Source organism: Electrona antarctica (genome assembly GCF_951216825.1).
Source record: "Electrona antarctica genome assembly, chromosome: 12".
Classification (NCBI taxonomy): domain Eukaryota; kingdom Metazoa; phylum Chordata; class Actinopteri; order Myctophiformes; family Myctophidae; genus Electrona; species Electrona antarctica.
This window is the reverse complement of record NC_136793.1, coordinates 40784827-40801814: the sequence shown is the minus strand read 5'-3', so window position 1 is coordinate 40801814 and position 16988 is coordinate 40784827. Positions and strand designations below refer to the sequence as shown.

At 41.0% G+C, this 16988-nt stretch overlaps 2 protein-coding genes across 3 annotated transcripts; both read right to left on the bottom strand.

Annotated features, from left to right (window-relative positions):
* Window positions 1–2322: 2322 nt before the first annotated feature.
* LOC306934089 (uncharacterized protein) lies at window positions 2323–4382 on the bottom strand (the record flags this gene model as incomplete). The annotated part of the gene is made up of 3 exons (XM_079516560.1): window positions 3332–4382; window positions 2978–3122; window positions 2323–2668 (listed from the first exon to the last, which is right to left on the bottom strand). Exons 1-3 carry the CDS (start codon window positions 3753–3755, stop codon window positions 2323–2325), a joined length of 915 nt encoding a protein of 304 aa, XP_079372686.1. The 5' UTR covers window positions 3756–4382.
* Window positions 4383–4951: 569 nt separating this feature from the next.
* Window positions 4952–13195, bottom strand: hps4 (HPS4 biogenesis of lysosomal organelles complex 3 subunit 2). Of its 2 annotated transcripts, XM_079516559.1 has the most exons (13): window positions 13027–13195; window positions 12696–12734; window positions 12119–12209; window positions 11152–11295; window positions 10692–10799; window positions 9208–9324; window positions 8694–8788; window positions 8536–8608; window positions 8109–8248; window positions 7296–7998; window positions 6628–6754; window positions 6159–6270; window positions 4952–5507 (listed from the first exon to the last, which is right to left on the bottom strand). In XM_079516559.1, exons 2-13 carry the CDS (start codon window positions 12722–12724, stop codon window positions 5336–5338), a joined length of 1911 nt encoding a protein of 636 aa, XP_079372685.1. In that variant the 5' UTR covers window positions 12725–12734; window positions 13027–13195; the 3' UTR covers window positions 4952–5335. The 2 variants fall into 2 exon arrangements, with proteins under 2 accessions (XP_079372685.1, XP_079372684.1); XM_079516558.1 differs by having other exon boundaries at window positions 12696–13194.
* Between the last annotated feature and the right edge of the window lie 3793 nt (window positions 13196–16988).

Genomic DNA, 16988 nt, shown 5'->3' with positions numbered 1-16988 from the left:
TTTTACTTTGAAATGTTTTGTAGTTTCTGAGTTATTTAACTTAAACGCCCAATGCATTCTCAATGGCAATATCACAAACTTTGGCATGCTACTAGTCCTACATACTTACACCTAGCAACCCCATTCTAGCCTACTTAGGTTCATCTTACGGTGGACATGTTCGCCTGAAAAGGAATCTTTGAAATGTTTCATAGATTTAGAAATATAGTGCTTTCAAATTTGAGACATTTATAATGGGGCTCAAAAAGTGTGACGGAAATGCGTGACGAAAAAGCGTGACGAGAAAGCAACTAGTAGCATGCTACTAGTCCTACATACTTACACCTAGCAACCCCATTCTAGCCTATTTAGGTTCATCTTACGGTGGACATGATTGCCTGAAAAATCATCTTTGAAATGTTTCATAGTTTTAGAAATATAGTGCTTTCAAATTTGAGAAATTTACAATGGGGCTCCGCTCAATGGCAGACATTGGCACGTCAAAAAAGCACTTTCACCTGGAGACTCCATTCACACTTTTTATTATTCAGCTTACTGTGGAGACACATGCTGGAACTTTTTACTTTGAAATGTTTTGTAGTTTCTGAGTTATTTAACCTAAACAGCAAACGCCCAATGCATTCTCAATGGCAATATCACAAACTTTGGCATGCTACTAGTCCTACATACTTACACCTAGCAACCCCATTCTAGCCTACTTAGGTTCATCTTACGGTGGACATGTTTGCCTGAAAAGGAATCTTTGAAATGTTTCATAGTTTTAGAAATATAGTGCTTTCAAATTTGAGAAATTTATAATGGGGCTCGATGGCAGCTCTATGGGACGTCAAAAAGTAACTTTCACCTAGAAACTCCATCACACTTTTTAAAATTCAGCTTACTGTGGAGACACATGCTGGAACTTTTTACTTTGAAATGTCTTGTAGTTTCTGAGTTATTTAACTTAGAAGCCCAATGCATTCTCAATGGCAATAGCACAAACTTTGGCATGCTACTAGTCCTACATACTTACACCTAGAAACCCCATTCAAACCTATTTAGGTTCATCCTATGGTGGACATGTTTGCCTCGAAAAGGAATCTTTGAAATGTTTCATAGTTTTAGAAATATAGTGCTTTCAAATTTGAGACATTTATAATGGGGCTCAATGGCAGCTCTATGGGACGTCAAAAAGTTACTTTCACCTAGAAACTCCATTCACACTTTTTATAATTCAGCTTACTGTGGGCACACATGCTGGAACTTTTTACTTTGAAATGTCTTGTAGTTTCTGAGTTATTTAACTTAAACGCCCAATGTATTCTCAATTTTTATAATTCAGTCTTTCCAGACTCACTGAAGACAGCTGTAGTTAGGCCCTTACTCAAGAAACACAATCTTGATCCCTCTGTGTATGGTTAGACCAGTCATTAGTCCTACAACTACAACCTATCTCAAACCCTCACCCTAAGCCTAACCTCCCACGGGGCAGCACGGGGTGCATACTTAGTTTAGACTAGTCATTGGTTAGACATGTGTTAAGGTTAGGTTTAGGTGTGCTGCCCCAACCTAACCGTAACCCATGTCTAACCAATGACTAGTCTAAACTAAGTATGCACCCCGTGTTGGGTAACTATCGACCTATCTCTAATCTGCCCTTTCTGGGCAAGGTTTTAGAAAAATGTATCTTTCATTATTGGATGTTTCTACAGAACAATAAGGTGCATAACAAATTACAAAAAAAATACAAAATAATATGGCCTTTTTATGACATAATATAACATACCGGTATATAACTATGTTTGTCCAGATGCTGTTTGTTCCAATTGTGAAAACTTCTAAAAACAGAACCGTCTAGAAGTTGCTATTGGGACCACAAGGTTGAGGTGCCACACTGGCTATGTATAAAGACAGAAGACAGTCTCATACCACAGTTCAGACTTTTAATAAAAAAGATTCCTGAATAACACTGCACAATATTTCACATACAAATCATAAGGAGTTTTGGCTGCCAAACAATCAATCAATAAACATATGTAATATACACTATTTACATAACAAAACATATCTTACAAAACAAATCATAAATTAATATATTTGACATTAATGAAGTGCATTATTTTCCCCACATGTGATGTGTGTTTTTTGGTTTGCAAATAATCAGAGAACAGTTGTTTAACAGTTGTCATATCTCCTTCAATTCCCAGCAGGGACATACTGTGTACATACTGTAGGCCTATATATATATTCAAGTTTTAATCAGGAAAGGAGGTACAATATTGTATCCGTTTGTACACAATTTACACAATAGGCAGAGTAGCCTACAAGGTTGTACCCACACACTTATCTATGATAAGACAGTGAGATGAAAGGTGCGTGTAAAAGGTGGACACCATTGTGTTCACAGGACACTCCTAGTCCTGCTTTATTGCAACTCAGCGCCAGGCCCAACTCCAGAGCAGAGAATAAGTGGCCGAACCCTTCCCCCCACGGATCACCATGCGTGTCCTCCTGTGTCTGTGGAGCTTGCCCTTCTCGTAGACCCCCCCTGGGAAGAACCTCCAAACTCCGCATGTTCACCAGGGTCAGCCCCCCTCCGGCACCACCTGCCGCCTCCTGCAATCCCTGGAAAAGGAACAGCAGATCTACTCTCAGCTCCGCTGTGTCACCCCGGGACCACACACTGTACCTAAAGGCAAAAATGACACAATTATTAGGCCTGCATTCTTCCAAAGGCACCAAGGCAGCCTCTGCTGCCTGCTTCTTTCTTATTGAACTACAACTACTATACTAGTGCATGGGGTGGTGTGTGTGTGTGTGTGGGGGGGGGGGGGGTCTGCAAATTGTAGCTAGCAATGGCTACAGGTTGGTAGTAATATCAATGGGAACAGTTGATACTTTGTTTTTGCAACTTAAAAGTAGTGCACAGAAAACCTTTGCAGGAATATTGCTAACCAAACAAAACAAGAAAGTTGTAGATAAAGGTTTAAATGCATACCTTGTGGGAAGTTCGCGCTTTGCCATGTAGGGTAGCACAGGCTGAATGTCTAGATGTTGAGGGTTGAGAAGCTGAATATGTATTTCAGCTTTCATCACTGCCATTGAGAAAACATCTCGACTCAGTAGAAAGTCCACATCTGTATCTAGGGAAAACATGCAGGTTAAATATAACACTTTTTGTGCAGAACCATCTTGTTTAAAGCGCAGTATAGGCCTACTGCGCTTGGTCTATAGACCACTATGCCTAAAATCCATCGTACGAATAAAAAGTTGATATGGTATAGGCTAATAAAACATTACAAGGCATTCCTGGTAATAATAATAATAGATTTTTGGAAATGTTATGCCTTACCTCCACTCAATCGACCTTGAATTCCTTTCACGCCTCTGCAAAGGAATCCTAATTGACAGCAACGATAAACCCGTCGAACGAAACTGAAAAGTGATTTCCCCGGGAATATGGTGCCGTGTGACCTTCCTGGGGTAAAAGAACGAACACGGAGCCGAAGCAAGTTGGCATTATCCTGGGGAGGTTCTGTGCTTTCCATCCAAGGTGCGGCCAGCTCCGCGCAACGGTCCCGGTGAGTTTCCATGATCTGTCGCCTCCATCGTCTCAACACATGCGTGCGTAAAATAGGCTTGGAGACTCCGTCCCCAACTTTCGGTGACTGCGACAGAAATTCCTGCTTGCCAACTGCGCGGCCAGAGACTCCCTTGACATTTGTTGCCACCGTTATAAAAAGGATGGCGGTCCACAAGCACAGTGAAGAAGCCATGGTGAATGATGCGTCCACGTCTGAACTCTGGAGGGTTTCACTGCTGAAAGGCAACTTTTTATGGTGGTGGTGAGCTCCATCCAACGATAGGGGGGGTTCAGTTTACCCCCGCGGCTACCCTATATAATGGGGACATCTAACTACTTAGAATTTGAATTGTAACCCAACTGACCGTCCCTCCCATCTTTTTGTTCACACTCTCATTTGCACCCCACTGGTTTCTTATAATGCACTTGCATAATGAGGCGCCTTAAGAGCACCAACCACATCCATTCAAATTCAGCTATAGATAATGACTCTAATTACACTATATTTGGATCATCAAGAACAATCTTCTTTACAAAATAGTTGTCACCGAAATGTTGAACTAATTACCTTACCCTTAGTGAAGGTTCATGCTCCTGCACCCTACATTTCAAACACACACTTTCTTTGACCCTGTATTTTAGACTACACTATGCCCCATACAATACATTTAGTCTACATGAGTAACACTAACAATGGGACCAAAAACTGGGCCAAGTTACTGATGGTTTTAATAAGGTTAATAGCCTTAAGACAATTTGTAACTTTCATGTAAGGGCACAGACACTGTAGTTTAAAACAACCATTTCTGAAAGTAGCTCAACGTGTATAAGACAACATGATTATTTATTCATTTAACCTTTCTATATAGCTGCCTTATATAACATTAAATACTATCTATAGTCTATAAGAAATACCAGTTTAATAATGTAAGTGCCGGTTATTACAGGAGAAATAATATACTGTAGTATATTTAACCAAAACAAATTTTACTTGGAAAAGGTTACATTTACATCCAAAGCAAAAGCACTGCCATGATTGTGTAAACTAGGATTCATATTACAAAGATAATATATTTGCCTTAAAAACACACAAATAGATAACAATAACAATAGTGGGAATAGACAACACAACAGTGGTACTCTATCTTTCAGTGCATTTAGACCAAAAGGAAGTGGCCACATTGCAAAATTGACACTGCTCAAATAAACAGTTTGATTTCAAACGGGTTACTTTGCCATTAATTGTGTGTATTTAATCCACAAGTGAGTGTGTTGGGAATAAAATAAAATAAATACTAAATGTTGAGAACACAGCATACACAAAGACAATTCGCAGTATTACTTTAAAGGAGAATTCTATGCTAGAAGGCTTTCTTACCTTTATTTGTAGTTGTTACGTCCCCACCAAAGAGGTCCAGGTGTTATTTTGTGCAAAAGCGCATTATTGGCTATTTCCCCTACCATAAGCCCTCAATGAATTGAATTGCATTGCATTGAATGGGGCATTGGGGTGTTGTGCCAATTCGCTTATTTCCATCGCTCAAAAATCATTTTCTTGTATATATCCTCTCTTCATAATATAAATAGTATCCCAAGCGGCACACTTTACTACTTATTTCGATGGAAATAAGCGAATTAGCACAAAAACCCAACCCCCATTGAGGGCTGATATTAGGGGCCAATAATGCACTTTTGCACAAAATAACACCTGGACCTCTTTGGTCCACCTACAAATAAAAGTAAGAAAGTTTTGTAGGAGCTGCCAACATGGTCTCAGAATAGGTTGACCCCATGTTTCATTAGTCGGTGCCGGGCCTTGCTGGGCAGGGAGAAAGCACTGTCCTGATGGTTCGGGATGCCAGAGTTTCGCACCGGCACCCCTTGCTGCAAGAAGTATGTCTCCTGGGCCACAGTGTGTGTTCCATACACAGCGACACCTGCATTCCTGTGATTTAAATACCACATGTATTTAGAATCACATTTGAGGTATTTCAAGTTATCTTTTCTAATAAAGTTCCTAGATGAACAGGTAAAAGCAATGACACAAGGATTACAGTTACAGCCCCCACACTACAGGTGTGTCATTAGCACAAGTAGAAGAGGACAATACAGGAGAGGGATGGCTTGTTGCCAATGCATAAGTTATCTGGTTTAATGACCCATTAAGCATACATGCAAGAAAGGTGACAAGTACTCAAATGTAGTCATGTAAACATACGTCCATCTTATTCTGTAGCATCATGTGAACATGTATTGTGAAAGAAAGAATTATGGATTACTACAAAAAATTGATCTTGCTACAGATCACTACTTCTGGCAAAAGGTACTATTGGCAGTTTGGTCTATGTAAACACAGCACAGCACATTGACAAATAAAGCAGAGTATTATCTGTACGGCTTTGGAGTGAGATTAAGTGAGATTACAAAAGCTTCTCAGTTACCTCTATACATTAAGTGTGTTTTTGTTTTGTTTTACCATTGTGCAAATAAAGTAAACAACCTAAATGGATGGCACAGGCCCTACCCCCAAAAATGTAATTGCCAAGCTATGAAAGGCAGGACCCCCCACACTCCACCCCATCACTGTCATACAGACCTGATAATAGCCTCCTGCAGAGTTCCAGTGTTACAGAAATGTGAGTGAAGCAGCGATGTGGCCCTCACAAAGGATCGCTCCTGGGCTCCCCCTGGTCCACCAGACAAGTTGGCTGCAGAGACACAAAAAAACACCAGAGGCTCACTACAAAATACCACATTAACCCGGACAAGCATGCGTTGCACAACAACCAAAGAATGGAGATCAGAGCCTGACTAATTACACACAAGCTCATTCAAAGCCAGAAATAAGCCATCAAACGCAGTTTAGTGAAACTAAAATCTTCAGTAGCAAGTGATTCAAATAGCTTATTTACACTTTCAGAAAAGTAAATGCTGGAAAACCTAAAAGGTATAGGATTTCAGAAATATTGGATATAAACAGAATGTAGAGAGATTGTCATCGACAGATACAGGGGGGCATCAAAGGAGTTAATGAAGAGGAAGTTCTGACAGCATTAGAGTCATACTTGTCAGTGTGTTTTGAATACAGTCAAAATGGGCAAAGATGTAGTTTCCTTGAGGGCCTGCTGCCCCTTGAGTGGTGGTCCTCAGATGGGCCTCCAGCCCATTCAACGATGCCAGGCTGCTGTGGTACTGGAAACAAACCACAAGGGAAAGCTCATTCATCTTGCCAACAGTCAAAATATGACTATTATAACACCCAAATACTGCACTAGTGTACTTTTAAACGTCCATGTGTACTTGTAACTTTTATTACTAGATGCAAACTCATTTGGTGTCCAGTAATGTTACTGCACAAGGTATTGGTAAACCTCAATATCAAATAAATACTTTGGAAGAAATAGTAAGCCAGGTTGCCCTGGTGTGTTCACAAAGACACATACTGAGTCATGTCCAAATCTGTCTCATGGTCTATATCACATGCTAACCCCTCTTTCCTATCCCTCTCTTTCCTATATCTCCTAGACTGTGTTGTCGAACTATAAATGGCATGTTAAGCACTTTAATTAACGCTTTAAAAAATAGAAAACTTTGTTATTTTCCCTCCAGAAATAGCAGAGCTACAACCTTACAATGTGTTGCACCACAAGTATCTGCTATTTTTGCACCAATTGAATACAAATGTCTTTAAATTAAAGTAATCTTGCAATAATGGCAATGCTATCTATCTCACCACTTCCTCCATGGCGGCAGTGTCGTTTTGGAAGTTAGACTCCACCAGCAAGGCCAGCACCAGTCCTCTCACCCTGTGCTGGTACAGAGTCATGGGGACCAGGGGACTCTCTGCTGAGTCATCACCCAGAGAGGAGCAGTAACTTGTACTTGTGTTCCCAGCGCTACCCCAGGTTGCTCCCAACAACATCCCATCATCAACCCCTGCTTCATGGGCAGAAGATTCAGACATTTTGCAGTTCAGTAGCATTTGCCCACAGACTCCCGGACTCTCTTTGCTTGCTGGAGTGCTGCCCCCACTGCGTCCATTAAAATAAGGCGTTTCCTCATGCACAGAGCCGTCATCTTCTGTATTTAACTGACTGCTCTCATCCCCATTGCTGTTAAAACTGAAATAATGCGACTCGTCCAGTGGCTCCTCCTCTTGAGAGGCTTTCCCATTAGGAAAGGCAGGCCCTGGCGATTGTAGTAGGGTTTGGAGTGCTGGGGCACTGTGAGGGCTGGTGGTACAATCTGAGAGACCAGGGCTAACCAGCAAGTTGTCTGATGCTGGTGAACGAGCGTCGGATGGTGTTGTAGCCATGAACGGAGAGTTGGACGGATCAGTCTCAGCTGGGTCGGACTCAGTGGAGGGTGTGTCAGATAGCGTTCTCGACAGACGGGCCTTCCTTGTACGAGTGGGTCTGTTTGGGGTAGACTTAGGCCTAGAGTGCAATAAGTATAAGAGACATCAAGTTGCTTTCAATACTGGCATATACGATTAAGCATGAGAACAAAATGCTCATAATACCAAATTATTGTAGTTAACATGTACCTGGATTGTTTGTCAACAGGAGCAGATCGCAGGCACTGAAGTTCAGCTGCTGTCAGGAACACAGTAGTAGAGGTCACAGCACTGGAAGCAGAAGAACTGCCTGATGACTTAGAGGAGCTCAAACCATTGGTCCTCTGGTCCTGAAATCAATATTTAAATCACTGAGTTATCATTTAGCACCCAAATACTGGACTATTACTTCCCACACTTAAAAACAGACACATTAATTTACCCTGATGTAACCAAGGCTTTTTCTGGTTTTATCCTCTTAGCTGATTTTGTATTGACCTGTACTTTCATTGAACTGTACTCATTCTACAAACTGTTAATACATTTTTCAATCAATTGAATAAAAAAATGTTAGGATTCATCATGAGATCTGAAATTCTGACAACACATTATGGCATCTTATGTCACACGGTCACACCTTATTGTACGTTTCACTCTCGTGAACCATGACCTTCACTGTGAGATCTGGGGGCATCTGTGTGCTAACGATTCTGTGTAGAAGACAGAGAGGCATGACAAAAGCAGTTACTTGTAATAACTTTGCAAGGGTGTATTTAAGCCAAAGTGCCAGCTTACCTTCCACGGAAGAGAATACAGCCAGCCAACACTAGAGGGCAGCGTTGACATGCCTGAAGGATGAGTGCAGCTTTCAATAGCAGAAGAGGGTCAATCTGAGGACAAGGATCAAAGGTTAGCAGCTGCAAGAAGAGGAACTGATGAAAAAAGTAGTTGGAGTTAGCACAACTTGGCTTTTGTTTGTACAAACTGAATCAGAAACACTTTATTCTCCAAGGAAAATAAAAGTACAGGACCGACATTTTGTCTTTTAGCGTTGCTACAGGAACACATTGAGCTTACATAGTAATACATACATACTGAAATAATTGCCTTTAAGCACGTTCAACCTTGCGTCCCTAATTTATTTTGGGCATGTCATTATAGGCAGTCTATTTTAACATTTTACATTTTCAGAATGAGCAAAAATAGGCTATCTACAAGTACACAGATTGGCTATTTTCACTCTTCGTCATACAACAAACTATATACTGCAGGGCTTAAATACTTTAGGTAGTCTATCATAGGTACGTACGTGAGTTGAGTCTATGGTTTTCAAGCAGCTAAACATGTGATGAAGCTCAGTGGATGCTGTTTGTAAGTGGGAGAGATAATGGGCCCATCGGACTGCTAATGTTTCCTTATTGTGAATCTAAGTTGTGAGACAAAAAATAATTAGTGACACATTATGGATACACATACACATGTTTCACTTTTACAAATCCACAATATTAGGCAGCTAGAGGTTTAGAAAAATGTTCTTATCTTGTTCTTTCTTTTTTGTGTGCCAAGTGAAATTAAAATACAACAGATGTTTTAATTATATATGATCCTCATCACTGTTGTCTTGACAGACTTATTTATAGAGAAGGTAATTGCATATTATCATGTGGTTTATATTCCTTGAGTGATCTGCTCATCATGATCACATGATAGCCAGACATATATTGTGTACAAAGAAGCTAACGCACACCAAAGTCCTTGTAGCGGTGCCGGCACACGGGAGAGAACTGCAGAGGGTGGCCGCACACGCCAATAGCCAGAGTGCCAATATTTTATTAGGACAGCAGGTAAGACAAAATTAATCCAACGTTTCGGCGGTTAAGCCTTCATCAGGGAATCAGCCAGACATGTATAACATTGTATGTATGTTAGGACTTTAAGCAACTAGTTGACTATTCAACTAGTCGACTAGTAAATCCACTAGTTGACCTCGTTGGTAGTAGTTGACTAGTTGATAAAAAATAGCGTATTGTGTGTGTGTGTGTGTGTGTGTACACACTGTACAACACTGGTTTAATGTCTCATTAAGTCCATTCGCATCACCTGCCAAAGCTCTCATCTATAAATAGGAGCATGTTGGTGATCTTATAATCAAAACATCTGTTGTATTTTTATCAATTCACTGTTCACTGCATTTGCACTTATTTTAAAATGGGTAACATTTTTCCTTAACAGAGTATGCACATCTAGACAAATCTAGGCAAAACATTGAGCAGCATGGAGCATTGGGATTTGGAAGTGCACATGAAATTGCACATAATGCAGGAGGCAGCAGGACGCTGCGTTATTGAAAACGAGCACTTCCAAACTCTGACATGTGTTTATGGTGCAGCTTTTACGAAACAAAAACTTTGCATCTGCAATGTTGGTAAGTTTAATACAATCAAATAGGACTTTTCTGTTTGGAATTGGATGTATGGGCTGTCAAGGCGAGATTTATTTATTTTTGCCACTCAGTAGGCGTTCCTGCATAACTTCTGGGTACAATGATGTCACACGTATATCCATATCATGTGTGTGTTCATATTTTGACTTACACACACACCTACCAATAAACACATTACGAGGACTACATTTACCGTAAGTAAGGAAGAAAAATGTCAGAAATAGTCTATATATATATAATTCGGAATCAGACATTTTGGCTGTGCTATTTTTCATACACAGCTTAGCCATCTCGACATGCACTGTAATGGCTGGTTGATTGTAATGACAATTCATAACTGAATACTACACCTGATAGCTCTGGCGAATGGAGCCATTGTAGAAACAAAAGAGGTTTATTAGCTGTTTCAATAGGTCACAGACACTGACATTGGGGATATCCACTGGGCAACCCAAAGCCTAGGGAGGAAACAGAGTTTAGTCATTCAGGGCTTTGCAAAATATTCCAAGGACCAAATAGCCATAGTCTCTGGCTAGCTAGAGCAACCCTATATGCGAGATAGCTTAAAAAAATGGAAAATAGCTACAAGATTAGTGATGTTGAAAATGATATATTAAAAAAATATATATATATAGACACATTTATTTATTCCAAGTTATTTATATTCCTTTCCCCCCATTTTCCCCTCCTTTCCAATTGCCCCCATGGCGCCCCCTGGTGCCCCCCCCACTTAGAAAAGGTATTGCCTCATAGTCATACACATGCACATCAAAACCAACTCTTATGCTCGAGTCAAGTCTACTCACTCACCCAAAAGAAGTCATCTTTCATACAGATGGCAAACTTGCTGCGGCGTAGCCTGATCATGCGCACAGGAGAGGACGACAACTCAGAGACACAGCGACCCACACCAGCCAACTGTCCACACAGTAGTTCCTGTTTATCTATTAGTGTCTGGGGAATTTAACGAAATTGCAAGAACAATTATATTTATGTCTGTAAACATAAGACGGCATTACAAGAAAAGGCTAAAGGTAGCCGCAATTTGCAACTCTAGATTTTTTTATAATGGGATGAATCTAGAGTTGCAATACCCTCCATTGACTCCCCACTCATCATTTTGCGTTTGCGATCTGCTTGTCTTAAACGACGTTAAACTCACCAACATTGCAGCTGTAGTCCAAGCTTGAATTATTCTCTTTCAATCTGCAAAGCTTGTTTTTCATAAAAATCCCCCGTAGACATGTTATGAGCTACTTTCTGTCAAGAAATTCTGTGCAAGTGATTATTTTTCTAAGTGCTCGTCGTAAGTCACTGAACGTCCCTGCATGCATCTGTTTCGCATTTGCACATAATGCAGGAGGCAGCAGCGCGACCCCTTAACACAAACGAGCGCTTCCAAACTCCAACATTTCTTCTTCTTGACAGAAAGTAGCTCATAACATGTCTACGGGGGATTTTTATGAAAAACAAGCTTTGCAGATTGAAAGAGAATAATTCAAGCTTGGACTACAGCTGCAATGTTGGTGAGTTTAACGTCGTTTAAGACAAGCAGATCGCAAACGCAAAATGATGAGTGGGGAGTCAATGGAGGGTATTTCAACTCTAGATTCATCCCATTATAAAAAAAATCTAGAGTTGCAAATTGCGGCTAGGCTAAAGGCTGCATTAGAAGACCACAAAAAAGTAAAATATGGGTTCATAATGAATATTTATGTTAAACTCAAGACACACCCAAACTCAATTATGTCAGGGCAACTTTCACTGCAAAACCAACCTCTTCAGGATAGAAGTAGCAGATTCCATCCCTTGTAGGGTCACCCTCTCCTTTGACCTTGGATCCATCATAGAGGAAGAAGTAATTACACCTGAAAAATATTCAAACACCTGTGAGTGATCTTCTATAGCTCAAATCTTAGTTGGTTGAATTAATGCATTGCATGCATGCATTGTGTTACAATACTAATACTGTACTTAAGACAGATTGTGTTCAAAGTTCGAAGAGACTGTTCATTTAAAATGGTTTATTATTGCCAACACAAATATGGACTGGCTTACTACAAAATCAGTCCGCTTTCTTTTCTTATCATCTTGATTACATCAGCAAAACCTACGCATGAAATCTGGAATGGATCTCGGAGACATATATTTTTTACATAATTGTATTTGTTGAAATGTAGTCAGTTTAATTTTGTTTAGATCATCAGGAAGTTATCGAAATGAGGGATCTTAACATAGAGACCATACCGTAGTTCTCTTTTTTTGGACATCTGTCTCAGATATCCAGATAATGTCCGTAAAAAGAGAACTATGGGTATTGTGCAACATGAAGCAGTTATAACAGCTGGTCTCACCTTCTTGAGTCTGGCATCATGTCAGCCATCCCTTGATCCCTAAACCAGGACGAGAGCAAAGGCAGAGTTGTCCTCTTTGAATAACGTGTTCCACACTCACCCACTATCTCACAGTCGCATGTTTCATAACGATCTGAATTGAGACTGGAACGAATTTAGTCCCCGGGGTCGCGTTGCTCGGTGAGCTTTTGCAGATATTCCATAAGCCACCGAGAGCCAGTAACGTTCAACTTGAAGGAGTTAATAGACAACAATAACAACTACTACTACGTTCTCTATACTATTAGCAGGAGTAGCGACTAGCGAGTAGGTGTAGTTCCAGCCGGTATACCTTCTTCTCGACGTCTTCGATTGATTAAAGGCGTTCGAAAGGCCATGCAAACGAAACTGAATCAAACTTCAGTGAGGCGATTGCTTGAGGAATGCAAGTCACAAGTAGTGGTAGTCATGTGAAAGTATGGCAAGCATCTAAGGTCAAAAATGTAAAAGTCGTGCCGCGTGCGTTCTTGGGACTTGGGTATTTCACTTTAATGGATATTTCCATAGGAAATTTCAGGTTCAAACATGTTTTAAAGTGAACCCATTTAAACACTGGGGTGAAACCAATGGGTTACAAAAGTCATGGGATATGTTTTGTTATTTTTCTTTTTTTTTAATTACACATGAATTGAAGACTATTTAAGATGATGCAAAAATGCCTATAGATGCATTTTAGAGCAAACTGAAAATACACTAGACTTTGACTTTGAGGGAAAAATATTAATTGCGACTGTAGGTCGCAGATTACTATGAAAACCTGGAAAATCCTGTCAGTCGTTACTGATAGATCTGGTAGATCTGCTATTTTGGTATTTTTGTGGACTTGTGTCAAGTGTTCATATTTTGTCATCTTGCCCTTCTACCATCGGTTTTATCATCAGCCTACTGCCTGTTTACTCTGGGTTGTTCTCCTTATCCTATTTATGTCATGTCACCATCCACGTGCCTAATCATCTCAGCCCTATATTATCCTTCATATTTATATTATGGATTGCCTGACGCCAAGTTAAGACTCACTGTCTGTCCCCAGTCAAAAGTTAGCTTGAATACTGAGAGGTCTATTTAGATATAACACTGCATGTATTTGACCTTGGTGGCTAGTGAGAAAGTAGATAGGAGCATTTCTCTCTGTAAAGAGTTCACAGCTAGCCGGGAAGAAATGTTATCTTCAGGTTGCCATAGCAACGCCAGCCTCAGCGCTTTCCCGGCCTATGGCTCTCAATGACGGAAATAAGGAAGCTGTCCCAATATCAGCCTCATCATCTATGTGCTGGTCCAATTAGCGCTGGACACCCAGTGCCAGCGTGGAATAGTGGAAATTAACTGTGTATTCAGCCAATGAAATGTGTATCAACAATTGTATTCTACAGTATTAATGCCTTTGAAATGAATTGTTCGTGAGAGACTACCCTGTGCCTTCTTGTGGTACAGGGGAGAGTTATTTGGCTGTATGTGAGTATCATTCTGTCTCTCAGATCTGGAAAATGAATTAACTAAACCATAATTGTTCTGACTCGACAATCATTCTTCTGGTGGACTCATCTTTTTAATTGACTACTAAAGGTATTTTTCTAAAAGAGTATTTCCTGCTTAAAGTAATCCTGTTAAAGCTAATTGTTAACCGTCTGCCTGCCGCCATTCATTAATCCCTCGATTGCGTATTGCCAAGGTTTTATCGCGCGTAACACTTACTTTGAAGATCCAAATATCCGTAATCGCATTGTTCCTGTGAAAAGCTGCTGTGTGTGGTATCATGACCGGTTGTTGTTGTCTCGCTCGGCGGTGGAAAAAGCTGACCGCGAGTATCACAGCGCCTGCTACAGGCCGTTGAAAACGCTTGTCTGGGACAAAGCGTCCTCTGCAATGTCGCTTCTGTGAGATAAAGCCGTCTGAAACCAGAGCCGGCAATGTAAGTGGATGCGCGCGCATTTTCAAAATGGCCGCGCCCATTGTGTCAGAAGCATAACAAAGCTAACTGACGGTAGATTTCGATACGATCGTATTAAAACATGCATTAATTAATACATCGCTGTTAAAACGGCTTTTCCGTTTGTGGCAGGCCACAAGATTCTACGTTTTAAAATTCCTATGTTCCCGGCAGGCCTCGTGTTAACTTGGTCATAGGCTCTCTGCCTAGTTGTGGTGCTGAGTATTCATCAGTACTTTTAAATACTTTCTTAGAAGTATTTTTTATAGTTATAGCCCTGTGTAGCTCAGTAATTCAGTATTATACAGTCCTTTATATCCTTGGAATCATTAATTGTCCCTTCTGCATTTTATATGCAACTAATGGGTTTTATCTTAATTATAAATCCATCAGTTACGTCACGTCGCCACTATAGGCCTATGGCCGTCAGTCCCTCACGCGACAGGCTCCATATATGACCATCTCCATATATGAACTTAAGATCATGACACTGACCTCATCAAACCCTGGATGGATAGCCATACTACATGAAGACTGGATCATCACCTAGATCTGCATACGGAGCCAGCCAGCAACTCTACATCGGACCTCAAAACTCAAACCCTTAGATCTCCATGGAGCTGACCTGTTCTGACATTCCAATGTTCCATGTTGATCCTTCCCCATCCGTCCTTCTTTTTCGATGTCTCCCTTTTGACTGACACCTGTCCATTCAAACTCTAGACGGGCCCACCCCAAAGTTATTAGTGCAGGCTGTGCAGCCACGCCCGGGCTGTCACCCTTAGATGTGGAGCTGACCTGTTCTGACATTCCATATGTTGATCTGACCTCATCAAACCCTGCACACTCAAGACACGCTCCATACTTGGCCAGACCTCATCAAACCCTATAGTGTACACTCAAGACACTGTCCCCGCTGCCACCCTTAGATCTCCATATATGGAGCTGACCTTTTCTGACATTCCATATGTTGATCTGACCTCATCAAACCCTGTACACTCAAGACACGCTCCATATATAGCCAGTACAGAATTCATTCCATATGTTGATCCCCCATGCCAAAGCGCCAGCTCGCCAAGCAGTCTGCTGTCACCTAATCTGAGTTCCCAGAAGTTTTATTCTTCGCCACTAAGGGGGCGAGAAAAGCCGTCACCCAGGCGGATGCGTGCACAAAACTCAAAACCTGATATAAAGTATAGCCTACTTAGAAGAATTGGGTGTGATATAAAATAAATAATTTGCATAATACAATAGCCTATACTCTTCCTCTGAATTTCACTGAGATGGTAGTGATGTGAGTGTAAAGGTTTGATGGTCAAAATTAATACTAAGTGGACTGTACATTAACTAATATGTCACCCTCGACATTTGGAAGTAGTGAAATTACGTTAAGACCATAACTACCTACCTCCACAATTTTTTTCATGTTTTTTGAGTGGTGTAAACCACTCCTACGACTGGCTTTGTTGAGTGGTGTAAACCACTCCAACGACTGACTGGCTTTGTTAGTTTACGTGTCTGTCTGTCTGTCTGTGCCAAAAAAATTAGCATGGTTGCTACGGTCACCCAGTTCACCCGGGTGTGATTTCATTACGTCAGACATTACGTCAGACCACAGCTGATCAGTCTATATAAGACCTTACACCACTCAGTTCACACGGGTGTGATTTTTAGTTTACGTGTCTGTCTGTCTGTCTGTGCCAAAAAAATTAGCATGGTTGCTACGGTCACCCAGTTCACACGGGTGTGATTTCATTACGTCAGACATTACATCAGACCACAGCTGATCAGTCTATATAAGACCTTACACCACTCAGTTCACACGGGTGTGTTTTTTACTTTCTAAAAACATTTTACTTTAATTTTGGGGTCTGTGATTGCCTTGTAAACATGCCCAAATCTGGAGTCATCCATATATACGCCATAGGCGCAACTTGATTCTTAACATTGTGGCACAGAGCAGGAAAAGGATATTAGTTGGTAGTCTCTAGAGTAGTCAGGGACAAATTAGCCATTGGGGCCGTGGCCCAGGGGCCCTTGGCTCTCAGGGGCCCTTTGGGGAAATTGGACCGTGAAGTACTAGGTTTGACGCCCTGAAAAGGGCTCATGGGGCCCTTCATTGGCTGTTAATTTTGTTAAATTTAGGTTAAAAAGATGATAAAAACTCTGAAAAATGTCATGCGCTATGGGGGCCCTGCAAATATTACCGGCCCAGGGGCCCTCGTGAGGGTTAATCCGTCCCTGAGAGTAGTACACTGGTTTCCTCAGTGTAGATAGCGTGGTGATGCAAGGTTAATCAAATTGGCTCTTAAAGTTGGATGGCTCCT

Bases quoted from the DNA above. Each gene is read 5' to 3' on its own strand.
- hps4 (XM_079516559.1), bottom strand. From the start codon at position 12,724: ATGGCTGACATGATGCCAGACTCAAGAAG. The intron at 12,210-12,695 runs GTGAGACCAGCT...AATATTTTTCAG, and splicing joins ATGATGCCAGACTCAAGAAG to GTGTAATTACTTCTTCCTCT. The intron at 10,800-11,151 runs GTGAGTGAGTAG...TTTCCTCCCTAG, and splicing joins TGAAAGATGACTTCTTTTGG to GCTTTGGGTTGCCCAGTGGA.